The 15727-nt window shown below is 51.3% G+C and overlaps 1 protein-coding gene across 1 annotated transcript in view; it reads right to left on the bottom strand.

The window, feature by feature from the left end:
* Nucleotides 1–15727, bottom strand: part of LOC105478638 (glutamate ionotropic receptor NMDA type subunit 2D) — a 52715-nt gene that overhangs the window by 33220 nt on the left and 3768 nt on the right. The window contains exons 2-6 of the mRNA XM_071087341.1: nt 11351–11970; nt 3082–3196; nt 2619–2830; nt 2170–2338; nt 1201–1354 (exon numbers count right to left, since the gene is read on the bottom strand). Coding sequence (XP_070943442.1) covers nt 1201–1354; nt 2170–2338; nt 2619–2830; nt 3082–3196; nt 11351–11970 — 1270 coding nt within the window. The remainder of the gene's footprint in view (nt 1–1200; nt 1355–2169; nt 2339–2618; nt 2831–3081; nt 3197–11350; nt 11971–15727) is intronic.

The raw sequence follows: 15727 nt of genomic DNA, 5'->3' as shown, positions 1-15727 counted from the left end.
CTGTTGTCACCTTCCTATTGCACACCCCCACTCTGTCTCTGGCATGAGCCTTGCAGTAGCATCTCCACCAGCCACTTGCTTCCACAAACTGGGATTTTTTTCTTTTTTCTTTTTTTGAGATAAGAGTCTGGCTCTGACATCCAGGCTGGAGTGCAGTGGTGCCATCTTGGCTCACTGCAACCTCTGCCTCCTGGGTTCAAGCCTTCCTTACACCTCAGCCTCCAGAGTAGCTGGGATTACACAGAGCTGGATATTTTAAAAACCTAAATCTCATTATATATCCCCACACCATCTCTGTAGTTAAAACCCTTGTCCAGGTTCAGTGGCTCACGCCTGTAATCCCAGCATTTTGGGAGGCTGAGGTGGGCGGATCACCTGAGGTCAGGAGTTTGAGACTAACCTGGCCACCATGGTGAAACCCCGTCTCTACTAAAAATACAAAAATTGGCCAGGCGTGGTGGTGCTTGCCTGTAATCCCAGTTACTTGGGAGGCTGAGGCAGGAGAATCGCTTGAACCCAGGAAGGAGGTTGAGGTTGCAATGAGCCGAGATTATGCCACTGCAACTGCATTCCAGCCTGGGCGACAGAGTGAGACTCTGTCTCAAAAAAAAAAAAAAAAGAGGGAGAGAGAGAAGTTTATCTTCTGTCTCCTTCACAAGGCTGAGAGATCCTAGCGGACAGGGATTTGTGGCTTCCTCCTTTGCCACTGTGTTCCCAGTGTGGAGCCCACTGCCTGGCACATAGTAGGTGCTCAGTAAACACTGATGGTGACTTAAGTGCTTACAAGGTATTGGTACCATGCTAATTTGTTCTCTTCGTCTTATACCTAGGTACAGCAAAACACTTGGGTTTTGTGGGGCCTGAAGCTTGCACAATTTGGAGGGCTCTCTTTGAGAAAAAATAATTCAACCTTATGGATATAAACCAGGTGCAGCGTTTGGAAGCTGCAGTGCAAGAGACGGCTCCTGAGTTCAAGCTTCTTTAGCCTCTTGACAAAATGTCTTCTGGGTAGGGAAATTATTTCTTCCATCTTGTAGATTAGGAAACTGAGGCTCAGAAATGATGTCACTTCACCGAAGTTGCATTGGGGGTTCAGTATCCATGATACCGGGAACCCAGGTTTTCTGATCCCAGGGCCCACACGGTTGGGGGCAGCTACTTTGCCTAGGGCTGGCTCCCTGTCCCAGGGCCCCAGCTTACCGAGGAAGGCCGAGGGGGACACCGTGCCATTGCTGCGTGCCACCATGACGCTGATGCCGGTCTCCACGAAGGGGACGGAGAAGTCCACGATCTCGGAGCGCTCCTCGTTGATGGTAAGGGAGCCGATGGCCATGTCTGCGCGCTGGTAGAACACCTGGGGTGGGGGCGATGAGGAGTGGGCGAGGGAACCTGGCTCAAGCGGACAGACTGACACGGACGGCGGGCAGAGACGGGCCCCGGGAGCAGATCAGTGACAGGGTGAGGGAAAGGGCTAAAAGGGATTGCGGGGTGGGTGAGGAGGGAGGGGGACGCAGAGTGGGGAAAGGAAGGGCGGAGGTGAGAGATGGGGAAAAAGATTGGGAATTGGTAGCCCGCGTCCTAGCCCGCTGCTCCCAGAAAGTCCTCAAGGCCTTGGTCCACATCTTCCCGGCCCCACCCTCTTCTCCTAGGAGTCCCACCCTCCTAGCCCCGCCTCCTCTGCCCCAAAGTCCCTCCTCCAAGCCCCGCCCCTGACACCTCCTGATCCCGCCCCTTGTTCCAAGGCCTGTCCTTCCCGCGGCCCCGCCCCAGGCCCCGAATCAGGTGTTTCCTCCATTTGGCCGCGCCCCTACCCCAGGGTGCCCGCCTCTTGTTTTAAATTTTTTTTTTGAGACGGCATCTCGCTCTGTGCCCAGGCTGGAGTGCAGTGGCGCGATCTCCGCCTCCCAGGTTCAAGCAATTCTCCTGCCTCAGCCTCCCGAGTAGCTGGGATTACAGGCGCCTGCCCCCACGCATGGCTTATTTTTTGTATTTTAGTAGAGACGGGGTTTCACTGTGTTGCCCAAGCTGGCCTCGAACCCCTGAGCTCAGGCAATTGGCCCGCCTCGACTTCCCAAAGTGCCGGGATTACAGGTGTGAGCCTCCGCGCCGGGCGGTGCCCACCTCTTCACTCCGCCCTGAAGATTCCCTGCCTCCCGTCCACCCCCTCACCTCCCCGATCATGCCGTTCCAGACGCCATCGATCTTCTTTCCGTGCTTGCCGTTGGTGACCAGGTAGAGGTCGTAGCTGAAGCCGATGGTGTGCGCCAGCCGCTTCAGAATGTCGATGCAGAAACCCTTGCAGCAGCGCTTTTCTGGGCGGGGGGCATCCGGTGGAGGGCTGCGGGCAGTGACCAGGCTTGGGGAGTTTGGGGACCCCCTCCTCAGATTCTCCCATGAAGAGAGGATATGGAGGAAGGGACAGGCAGCAGCTAAAACTATGGTTAGCGCTTTCAGGGGGAAACTGAGGCTCAAAGAATTCTGAGGTTTGCCCAAGGTCACCAAGCTGGAGGGCTTTGTGGGTCCTGGGTCCCAAGGGAGGAGGTGGCTGGGGGCCCGGACTACTGGGCTTCACGGGAGGAGGGTTTTGGAGCCGGAACTCCTGGATCCCGAGCTGTCACCTGTGGGTTCGGTTGAGCTGGCTCCGGCAGGGGACGGAGTCTCGGATGCAGGTGCCACTGATGGGGTCTGCAGGCTCCACGATGACAAACGGCCTCTCCTCCAGCGTGGCCACCGTGAGATGCTGCGTGTCGTCCACTGGCTGCAGGAAGCGACCATAGCGGGACCACAGCGGGTACTTGAGGCGGAGCGTCTGCTGCTCCCAGCTGCCCACCTTGGCCAAAGGGAAGGAGAGTCAGGCTTCCTGGTGTATCCTGGCCATCATGATCCTCTTCCTCAGACCTAGGTGTGTGGGCAGCAGCTTCCTCCAAGATCCAGGAGCCCCTCCCACCTTCAGATCCCAGGACCCAGGAGTCCAGGCTCCCTGTCTCCTCCTCCCTCTTAGTCCAGGACCTCAGAACCCCCTCTGCCGGGATGCAGGAGTCCAGGCCCTCTGCCATGCCCGAGGTCTGGGCTGTGACTCACCACCTCCCACGTCCTGTCTCTGGTGAGGGAGATGACCACCAGGGAGGGGTTTACTAGGAAGCCATCCTCATTGAAGGAGTAATCCCGGTTATCCCACGTGATGTTCATGAAGTACCTGCCCAGGAGGAGGGAAAGGAGACGTGCTGGGACCTGGGCTGGACCTTGGCTGCTGAAGGCAGAGAAAGTCCCCCTTCTACCCATCAGCCCCAGCCCCGAGCTGGAATCTCTCCTCTTTCACCTCCAAGGGCTCAGAAACGCGATATACCCCTTCCCTGCTCAGCACCCTCCCTTTGGCTGCCCAGTGACCCCAGGATAAGGTTCCAGACTCTCTTTCAGCTTGGAGTTGAGGCCCTAGAGTCCCCTTTTGTTCTTTCTTTCTTTTTTAAAGCACAGATGGGATTTGACTATTTTTCCCAGTTTTTTTTTAATTTTTTTTTTAGACAGAGTCTTGCTCTGTCGCCCAGGCTGAAGTGCAGTGGGCGTGATCTTCACTCACTGCAACCTCCACCTCCTGGGTTCAAGTGATTCTCCTGCCTCAGCCTTCTAAGTAGCTGGGATTGTAGGTGTGCACCACCATGTCCAGCTAATTTTTGTATTTTTAGTAGAGACGGGGTTCCACCACGTTGGCCAGGCTGGTCTAGAACTCCTGACTTCATATGATCCACCTGCCTCAGTCTCCCAAAGTGCTGGGATTACAGGCATAAGCCACTGTGCCCCGCCTCTTTCTTTTTTTATTTTTTTAATGCATTTTTTTTTTTTTTGAAACAGAGTTTTGCTCTTGTTGCCCAGGCTAGAGTGCAACGGCATGATCTCGGCTCACTGCAACCTCTGCCTCCCAAGTTGAAGCAATTATCCTGTCTCAGCCTCCCAAGTAGCTGGGATTACAGGCGCCCACCACCATGCCCAGCTAATTTTTTGTATTTTTAGTAGAGATGGGGTTTCACCATGTTGACCAGGGTGGTCTTGAACTCATGACCTCAGGTGATCCGCCCGCCTCAGCCTCCCAAAGTGCTGGGATTACAAGCGTGAGCCACTGCGCCTGGCCTGGCCCGCCTTTTTTTCTTTTCTTTTTCTTTTTTCTTTTCTTTTTTTTAAGTAGAGATAGAATCTCACTATTTCTCCCGGGCTCGTCTTGAACTCCTGAGTTCAAGTGATCCTCCCACCTCAGCCTCCCACCGTGGTGGGATTACAGGCGTGAATTGCTGTGCCAAGCCCCGAGAGTCCGTTTTTGTTCTGGCTTTGCCTTCCTCTGAAGCCGCATATCTGAGACTTTCCCACTCTCCAACTCTTTTCACCCCAAAATTCTTTTTTTTTTTTCTGTGTCAACACTGGTTGCAAGGTGTCTCCCAAACATGTCAAGAGATTTCTTATCTCTAGGCCTTTGCAGATGCTGTTCTTTCTGCCTGAAAACCCTTATACCACCCCTTATCCTGACCAATTCTTCTTCTTATTTATTTATTTATTTATTTATTGAGATGGAGTCTCGCTCTGTCACCCAGGCTGGAGTGCAGTGGTGCCATCTCAGCTTGCTGCAACCTCCGCCTCCCAGGTCCAAGCGATTCTCCTGCCTCAGCCTCCTGAGTAGCTGGGATTAGCTATGCCACCACGCCCGGCTAATTTTGTATTTTTAGTAGAGACGGGGTTCCACCATGTTGGTCAGGCTGGTCTTGAACTCCTGAACTTGTGATCTGCTCACCTCGGCCTCCCAAAGTGCTGGGATTACAGGCGTAAGCCACCGCGCCCGGCCTATTATTATTATTATTATTGTTTTGAGATGGGGTCTCACTCTGTCACCCAGATCGGAGTGCAATGGCGTGATCTTGGCTCACTGCAACCTCTGCCTCACAGGCTCAAGTGACCCTTCCACCTCAGCCACCTGAAGAGCTGCTAGGACTTTAAATGTGCACCGCCACACCCAACTAACTTTAATTTTTGTATTTTTAGTAGAGACAAGGTTTCAACATGTCTCCCAGGCTAATCATAAACTCCCAAACTCAGATGATCTACTTGCTTTGGCCTCCCAAAGTGCTGGGATTACTGGCATGAGCCACTGCTCCCGGCCTTGACCAACTCTATCTGTCTTAAAGACTGAGCTCAAACGTCTCCTCCTCCGGGTAGAAGTGCCCAGGGCCAGGGATAGCAGGGGGTGTCCTTGGACTCCTCGATATCTTCACTATGCAACATTGCCTTGTATACTCTGACTGCCTCTCATGTCATCCACCCCGTCACTGGACTAGACTCTCAGCTGCCTTCTTCCCTCCCCCTACCCAGCCCATCTGTCCCCAAGTCTCCTTCTTCCTGGGCTGGGGCTTTCTCTGCTCTGTCTTCTTCTGTGCCTCCCCACAGCCCTCCTAGGCCCTCATCCCAGCCTCCTGCCTGGGCTCCAGCCTCCAATCTCTCTACTCCAGTCTGTTCCCCACCAGGTCCCAGAGGCATCTTTCTATACCCAAAATTCATGCCACCCATCTCCTGCTCATCACCCACCCCTGGCTTGCCAGTGCTGTGGAACAGATCCAGGCCTCTCAACCAGGCATTGAAGGCAAAGGCCTGGTGCCACCCACCTCCCAGCCTTGTCACCACTCTGACTCCATATTTTTTTTTTTTGATTCAGAGTCTCACTCTGTCGCCCAGGCTGGAGTGCAGTAGCATGATCTGGGCTCACTGCAACCTCCGACTCCCAGGTTCAAGTGGTTATCCTGCCTCAGCCTCCTGAGTAGCTGGGATTACAGGCACACACCACCGCAACTGGCTAATCTGTGTATTTTTAGTAGAGACGGGGTTTTGCCATGTTGGCCAGGATGGTCTCAATCTCTTGACCACGTGATCTGCACGTCGGCCTCCCAAAGTGCTGGGATTACTGGCGTGAGCCACCATGCCAGGCCTGTCACTCTGACTCCTAATTCTGTGGCCTTCATCTGCTCGGAACTATTGTGGTCCCACCATCTGCCCAAGTTTCTCTCCCCTCTGGGTTGTTGCACATGCTGTTTCCTGACTGGAATACTACTTCCGGTGAGCTCCCCACTACTCTCAGAATCAAGTCCAGGCTGGGCGTGGTGGTTCACGCCTGTAATCCCAGCACTTTGGGAGGCTGAGGGGGGCAGATCACTTGAGGTCAGGAGTTTGAGACCAGCCTGGCCAACATGGTGAAACCTCGTCTCTACTAAAAATACAAAAATTAGCCAGGCATGGTGGTGGGCACCTGTAATCCCAGCTACTTGGGAGACTGAGGCAGGAGAATCACTTAAACCCGGGAGGGAGGTTGAGGTTGCAGTGAGTCAAGATCGCGCCACTGCACTCCAGCCAGGCAACAGAGTGAGACTCTGTCTCAAACTAAATAAATAAATGAATAATGAAGTCCAAACCCCTGCCCCTGGTCTAAAGGCCCTTCACAAGCTGGGCCCTGCAACCCTCTCCATCCACTACTCATACCTTCCTTCTCCTTGCCCACTATGTTCCAGCCACACCAGCATTGCAGGCTCCCAAACAGGCTTCCAAACAGGCAAGCTATAATTTGGATGTCTGTCCGCTCCAAAACTCATATTGAAATTTACGGCTGGGTGCAGTGGCTCATGTCTGTAACCCCAGCACCTTGGGAGCCTGAGGTAGGCAGATCACCTGAGGTCAGGAGTTTGAGACCAGCCTGGCCAACATGGTGAAACCCCATCTCTACAAAAATACAAAAAAAAAAAAAAAGAAATTTCATTTACATTGTGATGGTATTGGGAATTAGGAGGTGGAACCTTTTTTTTCTTTTTTTTTTTTTTTTGAGACGGAGTCTCGCTCTGTCGCCCAGGCTGGAGTGCAGTGGCGCTATCTCGGCTCACTGCAAGCTCCGCCTCCCGGGTTCACGCCATTCTCCTGCCTCAGCCTCCCGAGTAGCTGGGACTACAGGCGCCCACAACCGCGCCCGGCTAATTTTTTGTATTTTTAGTAGAGACGGGGTTTCACCGTGGTCTCGATCTCCTGACCTTGTGATCCGCCCACCTCGGCCTCCCAAAGTGCTGGGATTACAGGCGTGAGCCACCGCGCCCGGCCCCTTTTTTCTTTTTTTTAGAGACTGAAGCTTACTCTGTCACCCAGGCTGGAGTGCAGTGGCGCAATCTCCGCTCACTGCAAGCTCCGCCTCCCAGGTTCACGCCGTTCTCCTGCCTCAGCCTCCCGAGTAACTGGGCCTATAGGCGCCCGCCACCACACCGGGTAATTTTTTGTATTTTTAGTAGAGACTGGGTTCCACCGTGTTAGCCAGGATGGTCTCGATCTCCTGACCTCGTGATCTGCCCGCCTCGGCCTCCCAAAGTGCTGGGATTACACGTGTGAGCCACCGCACCCAGCCCTCGGAGGTGAAACCTTTAAGAAGCATTTCGGTCATGCAGGCTCCAGTGCCCTCAAAAATTGACTAAGGCTGTTGTTGCAGGAGTGGGTTTGCTTGATCTCCCCCACTTCTCTCTTTGCCTTTCTGCCATGTGATGCCTTCCATCACGTAATGATGCTGAAAGAAGACCCTCCCCAGATGGTGACATCTTGATATTGGACTTCCCAGCCTCCAGAACCAAGAGCCAACAAATTTCTGTGCGTTATAATTACCCAGCCTATGATATTCTGTCACAGCAACACAAAACAGACTAAGACAAGGCAGTTCCAGCCCCATAGGCTTTGCACCTGCTGTTCCCTCTCCCTTCACTGAGATCTTCCAATGCTTGGCTCCTTCGCTTTATCCATTTCTTTCTCTCTCTCTCTCTCTCTCTTTTTTTTTTTTAAGATGGAATCTTGCTCTGTCACTGAGACTGGAGTACAGTGGTGTGGTCTCGGCTCACTGCAACCTTCGCCTCCCGGGTTCAAGTGATTCTCCTGCCTCAGCCTTCCAAGCAGCTAGGATTACAGGCACCTGTCGCCACGCCCAGCTAAGTTTTGTGTTTTTTAGGAGAGATGGCATTTCCCCATGTTGGCCAGTCTGGTCTCGAACTCCTAACCTCAAGTGATCCGTCCACCTCAGCCTCCCAAGGCCCTGAGATTACAGGTGTGAACCACCACACCTTGCTTACCTATTTCTTAAATTTTAATTTTTAAAATTATTTTAGAGACAGGGTCTCACTTTGTTGCACAGGCTGGACCGCAGTGAAGAGATCACAGTTCCTTATGGCCTCAATCTCCGAGGCTCAAGTGATCCTCCCACCTTAGCCTCCCAAGTAGCTAGGACTACAGGCACACACTACCAAGTCCAGCTAATTTTTTTTTTCTTGTTTCTTTTTTTGAGATGGAGTCTCGCTCTGTCGCCCAGGCTAGAGTGCAGTGGTGCAATCTTGGCTCACTGCCAACTATGCCTCCCGGGTTCACACCATTCTTCTGCCTCAGCCTCCAGAGTAGCAGGGACTACAGGTGCCCGCCACCACTCCCAGCTAATTTTTTGTATTTTTAGTAGAGATGGGGTTTCACCATGTTAGCCAGGATTGTCTCGATCTCCTGACCTCATGATCTGCCCACCTCAGCCTCCCAATGGGCTGGGATTACAGGTGTGAGCCACCATGCCCAGCCAATGCCCAGCTAATTTTTAAATTTTTTGTAGAGATGGAGTTCTCACTATGTTACCCAGGCTGGCCTGGAACTCCTGGCCTCTAGTGATCCTCCTGCCTCAGCCTCCCAAAGTGCTGAGATTGCAGGCGTGAGCCACGGTCTAGCTATCCATGTTTTTTAACCTCCAAATTTCACCTATTCAGAAAGGTCTTTCCTAACCACCCCACCTAGCATAGCCCCCTATGCATTTCTTATCACATTCCCCCGTCTGATTTTCATAGCAGAAGTTATTGCCTGCTTGATATTTCATTTTCTTAACTTATTTGCTCATTGCGTTTCTCTTTTATTAGACTGTAAGCTCTGAGAGAGCAAGGACCTTATTTAACACTATATATACCCTGTGCCTAAAGCAATGCTTGGCACATAGTAGACTTTCAATAAAGGGCGTTTCAATCAATAAATGAATCAATGAGCAATTCATCCCTCAGTCACAGCTCAGATATCTCCTCCTAGAAACCTTCCTGACTCCACAGGCTGACTTGTGACTTTTGCACCCTGGTTTGGAAGGGAGACTGAAGCTGATACATTTCCTCTCTTGGGATGACATTTTGCTATGAGATCTGGAAGGATGAGTTGTGACCAGCAAGAGCTGAAGTTATGAAGGAGAAGAAATTCTGGGTAAAGAACTGAACAGCCTCTGGGAGAGGCAAGCCTGAGAAACAAAGAAAGGGAGAGCGAGGGAGGAGACGGACAGAGGGAGGGAGGGAGAAAGCATAGAGTAAGAAGGACAGAATCAGCCGGGTGCGGTGGCTCACGCCTGGAATCCCAGCACTTTGGGAGGCCGAAGCAGGCAGATCATTTGAGGTCAGGAGTTCCAGACTGGCCTGACTAACATGGCGTCTCTCTTAAAAATACAAAAAAAAAGTTAGCTGGGCGTGGTGGCACATGACCGTAACCCCAGCTACTCAGGAGACTGAAGCAGGAGAATCGCTTGAACTCGGGAGGTGGAGGCTGCAGTGAGCCCAGATCGTGCCATTGCACTCCAGCTGGGCAATAGAGGGAGACTCTATCTCAAAAAAAAAAAAAAAAAAAAAAAAAAAAAAAGAAAGAAAGAAAGAAAGAAAAAAAGATAAAAAGAAAGAACCAGAGAGAGCTGAAACAATAGCTGGCCCCAGGCTTAGCCTCAATTCCTGGCTTCTCATTCCTCTGTGTGTGTATTTTTCCAATAAACCCCCTTTTCCCTAAGGAAATTCCAATGAGACTCTGCTTCGTGCATCCGAAAATCTCCTGGCTTAGCCAGTGCTTCTCTCCGTGCCCCCGCCATGCCCGCATGACCTCCATTACTGCAAGCATCATGCTGTGTTGCCATTATCCCCGTCCCTGTCTGCCACTCTTACAGGACCCTGCGTTCTTTGAAGAATAAGTCCATGGTCTTATTCATCTATGTTCCCAGCGCCCAGCATGAGCCCTAGTTCCTAGCGGGTGCTCAGTAAGTATTTATGAAGAAGGGATGCTTTTCTCACCCTTTTTTTTTTTCCGGGGATCCTGATTTCCATCTCACCAGTTCTCAATTCCCCTCTTTTAGGTCTTCTTCCCCACCATCATCTCTTCCCAAATTCACCTCATCCTCATTCAGGATTAAAGATCTCTCTTTTCACAGTTCTGTCACCAAACTCATCAATTTTTCCACTCCCAGAGCTTCCTATCGTGGAGATGCTGTTTTCCAACAAACTCTGTTCTCCTCTTCTAAAATCATAGTGTGTAAATTGGGCACACACCTGTCCAGCTAGGATTGACATTTCCCAGTCTTCCTTGCAGTTGGCCTAGGCCATGAGCCGCAGTAATAACCAAAATATCTAGCAATCGGCACTGCACAGGCGCTAGCCAATCGGAATGGACGTCTAGCCAGGAATGGAAGTCTAGCCTATGGGAATGGACGTCTAGCTAATCAGAACAGGCATCTAGCTAATCCCAGCAGACGTCTAGCCAATCCCAGCAGACGTCTAGCCAATCAGAATGGACACCACTGTCAACAACCAGTAAGCCAGCCCTGACCATATGACTACCTTCTCAACAGTAAGGTATGAGGTGTGTCCATTCTGCCTCACTTACTCAAAAGGAAAGTGCTTGCTGTCCACTTTCTCTCTTTTCCCCCTCTCATGAGCTGCAATTAAGACATCTGCACGACCTGCTTCGACTATGCAGAGAGGCCAGAGCAACCAGGTGGTAGGACCCTGGGTCCCTGAATGATCACATGGAGCAGCAGTCTCCTGATAACCAGGAATGCTCATCTCTGGGTTGTTATGTGAAAGAGGAACAAACTTCGACCTCATATGGGCCGCTGGATTGTTGGGTCTTTTTTGCTACTGCAGTTCAGTTTATAGTCTAGGTATTTAGACTAAATCTAAAATGCTCTCAAGTGTAAGATGCACCACAAAGAAGGACAAAAGTGCTGCCAATTAAGCCATGATAAGCCATCAGTTATAAGACACATCTTGTTTTCAAATACACTAAAATGTGAAAAATTATGCGTCTTAGAGTCATGAAATATAGTAATTCACTCACTTTATCTCAGACGCTTTTTCCAAATTACTTGATTTAACCTCAGAAAAGAGACCCAGTTGCACCCACTTTACAGAAAAGAAAATTGAGGCTCAAAGAGCGGATGTGAACCATCTGAGCCACTCATTCAGTGAGTACTGCAGGTAGTTAGGCTCTGGGAGCCCTCCCACATCCCTCCCGTTCCAGCCCCACTCACCTATGCAGACTCTCGCCGCGGTGGGTGCGGTTCTGGGCGCGACAGTCGTGGCCGAGCTCAGGAAGGAAACCATAATCACGCAGCAGGGCCTGGGCACCTCTGGCCACTACGGCCACGCCAGCTGCCACTCGCCGAGCCAGGTCATCCCGCCAGCCAGCCGAGCGCACTGCAAACAGTCCGGCAGGAAGGGGGGCGCCTCCTGGCAGAAGAGGGGGCTCACCAGGGGCCCCAGAGCCCCCGCCTCCAGCCAGCTGGGGCCCCACCATGAACCAGACGTAGCCAGACCCAGTGAGGCCAGCCTCCTCAGCTGCGCGGAACACGGGCTCGGCCTCCTCTCGGGCGCAGAAGAGCAGGCGGATCTGCGCACTGACACTGCGGAGCTGGGCACTGAGCACCGCCTCGCCCGCCCCAGGGTCCAACGTCAGCGCTCCGCGGTGCTCCCAGCCCACCAGACTGCCGTCAGTCAGCACCTCGATGTAGGACAGGAAGGCCCGGTGGCCAGGGGCACGCGTGGTCACGGCTACAAAGGACGTCCAGTCGTACTCCTCCAGCACCTCAAAGATGACCTGAAGCTGTTGCTCGGTGGAGGAGCCCAGCTGCAGGAAGGTGGAGCCCTTCTCCTGCCAGGAGGGACGAGGATGTCAGGACTCCCGATGTGGGGACCTCATTTCTCAGCAATTAATAAGAGGACCACAGCTCCCAATATGGCAGATTGACTAGATAGGTTCACTAAATCTATCTCCTTTTCCTCCTGAGGCACAGGGCTAGATCTGGATTAGGCTTAGCCACCTGACTGAGTTATTCTAGACTCATCCATAAAACCTTACTTTTTCTTTTTCTTTCTTTCTTTTTTTTTTTTTTTAAGACAGAATCTTGTCTGTCGCCCAGGCTGGTGAGCAGCGGCATGATCTTGGCTCACTGCAACCTCCGCCTCGTGGGTTCAAGTGATTCTCCTGCCGCACCCGGCCTAATAAAACCTTACTCTTTTTTCTTTTTCTTTTTTTTTTTTTTTTTTTTTTTGAGAAGGAGTCTCGCTTTGTCGCCCAGGCTGGAGTGCAGTGGCCGGATCTCAGCTCACTGCAAGCTCCGCCTTCCTGGTTCACGCCATTCTCCCGCCTCAGACTCCCGAGTAGCTGGGACTACAGGTGCCCGCCACCTCACCCGGTTAGTTTTTTTGTATTGTTTTAGTAGAGATGGGGTTTCACCATGTTAGCCAAGATGGTCTCGATCTCCTGACCTCGTGATTCGCCCATCTCAGCCTCCCAAAGTGCTGGGATTATAGGCTTGAGCCACCGCGCCTGGCCAAAACCTTACTCTTGAAGCTTACTCTTTTCCCTGTTTTAGGGCAGATGCAGAGGCCCCAGAAAACTCTGAAGTCCTCTGAAGGGGATTACAGAGCCACGAGAGAGAGAGCCTGAAACCCCGAGTCACCGCATGGAGGAAAGCCACCTCCAATCAGGAACACCTGTTTGGATTTTTTTTTTGAGACAGAATTTGGCTCTTATTGCCCAGGCTGGAGTGCAATGGCGCAATCTTGGCTCACTGCAACATCCGCCTCCTGGGTTCAAGCAGTTCTCCTGCCTTAGCCTCCCAAGTAACTGGGACTACAGGCGTGTGCCACCACGCCCGACTAATTTTTGTATTTTTAGTAGAGACAGGTTTTCTCCATGTTGGCCACGCTGGTCTTGAACTCCTGACCTCAGATGATCCACCCGCCTCGGCCTTCCAAAGTGCTGGGATTACAGGCGTGAGCTACTGCGCCTGGACTGGATTTTATGTGAATGAGAAATAACCTCCTGTTGGGTGATCCACTGAGATTTGGAAGTTCATCTGTTCCGGCAGTTAACATCACTGTCATTAACACAACCAGCATCCAGTAAGGGAACTACAGCTCCCAGCACCCACTGAGAGGGACTGGTTCCCTGAAGGCAGTGAGGAGACTACATCTCCCAGCATGCAGTGAGGGTGCTGATGGCATTTCCCAACTGGAAGAAGCTTTGCAAAGTGTACTTTCCCTTCTTTGGTTTTCCTCCTACCTCTCTGTCACCTCTTCCTCTGCCTCCTTTGCTGGCCCTTCTTCCTCAGCCAGAATGCTAAGTATAGGAGTGCCTTAGTGTTCTCTTGTCTTCTTGATTCCTCTCTCCCTGGTGATCTCAACCAGGCCCATGAGTTTAAAATACTGTCTGCCACACTATCCAATATGGTGGCTGTTAGCCACTCATAGCTATTCAAATTCAAATTCAAATTCAAGTTAAATAAAATTTATCCTGAATCAAGGACCAGAGGAAAAAACTATTAAATAGAATTTAAAAGTTAGTTTTCTGGTTGCACTAACCACATGTCAAGTACTCAACAGCCACATGTGGCTTGTGGCTTTCAAATTGGACAGAGCAGCTATAGACCACCTTCATCTTTGCGGAAGGTTTTATTGGACAGTGCTGGATATGCTAATGGCTCCTGTCCTCAGTCATAACCTCTCGTGTGAGCTCCAGACAAATCTATACCCCTGCCTTTTTTTTTTTTTTTTTTTTTGAGACAGAGTCTTCCTCTGTTGCCTGGGCTGGAGTGCAATGGCACAATCTCTGCTCACTGCAACCTCCGCCTCCCCGGTTCAAGCAATTCTCCTGCCTCGGCCTCCAGAGTAGCTGGGATTACAGGCGTGTGCCACCACACCCGGCTAATTTTTGTATTTTTAGTAGAGAGGGGGTTTCAACATGTTGGCCAGGCTGGTCTCGAACTCCTGACCTCAAGTGATCTGCCTGCCTGAGCCTCCCAAAGTGCTGGATTACAGGCATGAGCCAACACGCCTGGCCCTATCCTCCTTTTTATTCAGTATCTCCTGTTGGATTTCCAAGAGGTGTCTCAAAATTAGCAGAATGCTTGATCTTTCCCCTGTCTTAAGCCTGTTACCTATTCTCTCTCTCTTTTTGTAAAGGAGTAAAGAATCTAAAGGAATAAAGAGGACAACTGCCTTTTTTTCCCTCTCTCTCTCTTATTCACCCTGATGCTCAGGCCCCAGACCTACATCATCCTTTCCCTTTCTTTTCCTCACACATCCAGCTATCTCCAAGTCTTCTTAGCTCTACGTTCAAACATAGCTCCAGTTGTCCACTCTTCACTGCCATCACTGTCACAACTTTCATTGTCACCCTTTCTTGCCCAGCTATCTACAACATTCCCACCCATCTGTGTTTTCTTTTCCTTCCCTCCTTCCTTCCTTCCTTTCTTCCTTCTCTCTCTCTCTCTCTCTTTTTTCGGAGTCTTGCTCTGTCATCCAGGCTGGAGCGCAGTGGTGAGATCTTGGCTCACTGCAACCTTCACCTCCTGAGTTCAAGCGATTCTCCTGCCTCAGCCTCCCTAGTAGCTGGGATTACAGGTATGCACCACCACGCCCAGCTCATTTTTGTATTTTTAGTAGAGAGAAGTTTCACCATGTTGGCCAGGCTGGTCTCAAACTCCTGACCTCAAGTGATCCACCCGCCTCGGCCTCCCAAAGTGGTGGGATTCCAGGCATGAGCTACTGTGCCCAGCTCATCTTTGTTTTCAATCTTGCATCTTCCAGTCTATTCTCCAAACAGCAGCCAGAGTGATTGTTTCAAAATATTAATTGGATCACATCCCTTCTCAGTTGAAAACCTTCCAGTGATTCTACCTCAGAATCAAAGCCAAAGTCCTCGCCATGGCCCTGCATGACCTGGCCCCTGTTGCTTCTCTGACCTCTCATCTCCTGCCACCCCAATCCCCCAATGTGCTCCAGCTACACTCCCTTCTTGCTCTTCCTCAAATACATCAAGCTCCTTCCTGCTTTAAGGGCTTTGTCCTTAGTTGTTGCCTCTCCTGGGGACACTTTTCCCTAGCTCCTCCATGCCAGACCTTCACCTGACACCTCCAGCTCAGATGTCACCGCCTCAGGGAGGCCTCCCCTGACTGCCATCTGTTGAAACTCCATCCTCAGTCATTACAACATCCTGTGTTGATTTCCTCCAGGACTGCCAGATTTTACTGTTACTGGTTTTGTGTGTCTCACCATTAAAATGCAAGCTCTATAAGGCAGGGACCTTGTCTCCCTCTCTTTTTTTCCCCCCTCTAGAACTGTATTCCCCAGGAATTAAAACAGCCCTGGCACAGAATCAGCTCTCAATAAATCTTCCTGTAATGCAATGAGAACAGCAAGTGGGCTTTTTCCCTAGGCTCATGCCTGTGGTAAAATGCGTAGGGGACACTGCAGCTGTCCTGAGGGGATGAGGTCTTTTTGTTTATTGTTTTCTTTGAGACCTAGTCTCACTCTCCCCCAGGCTGAAGTGCAGGGGCACGATCTCGGCTCACTGCGATCTCGGCTCACTGCAACCTCCGCCTCCCAAGTTCAAGCGATTCTCC

Source organism: Macaca nemestrina, chromosome 20 (assembly GCF_043159975.1).
Source record: "Macaca nemestrina isolate mMacNem1 chromosome 20, mMacNem.hap1, whole genome shotgun sequence".
Classification (NCBI taxonomy): Eukaryota; Metazoa; Chordata; class Mammalia; order Primates; family Cercopithecidae; genus Macaca; species Macaca nemestrina.
Note: the sequence above shows the minus strand (reverse complement) of the source record. Positions and strands in the feature narration are given on the sequence as shown.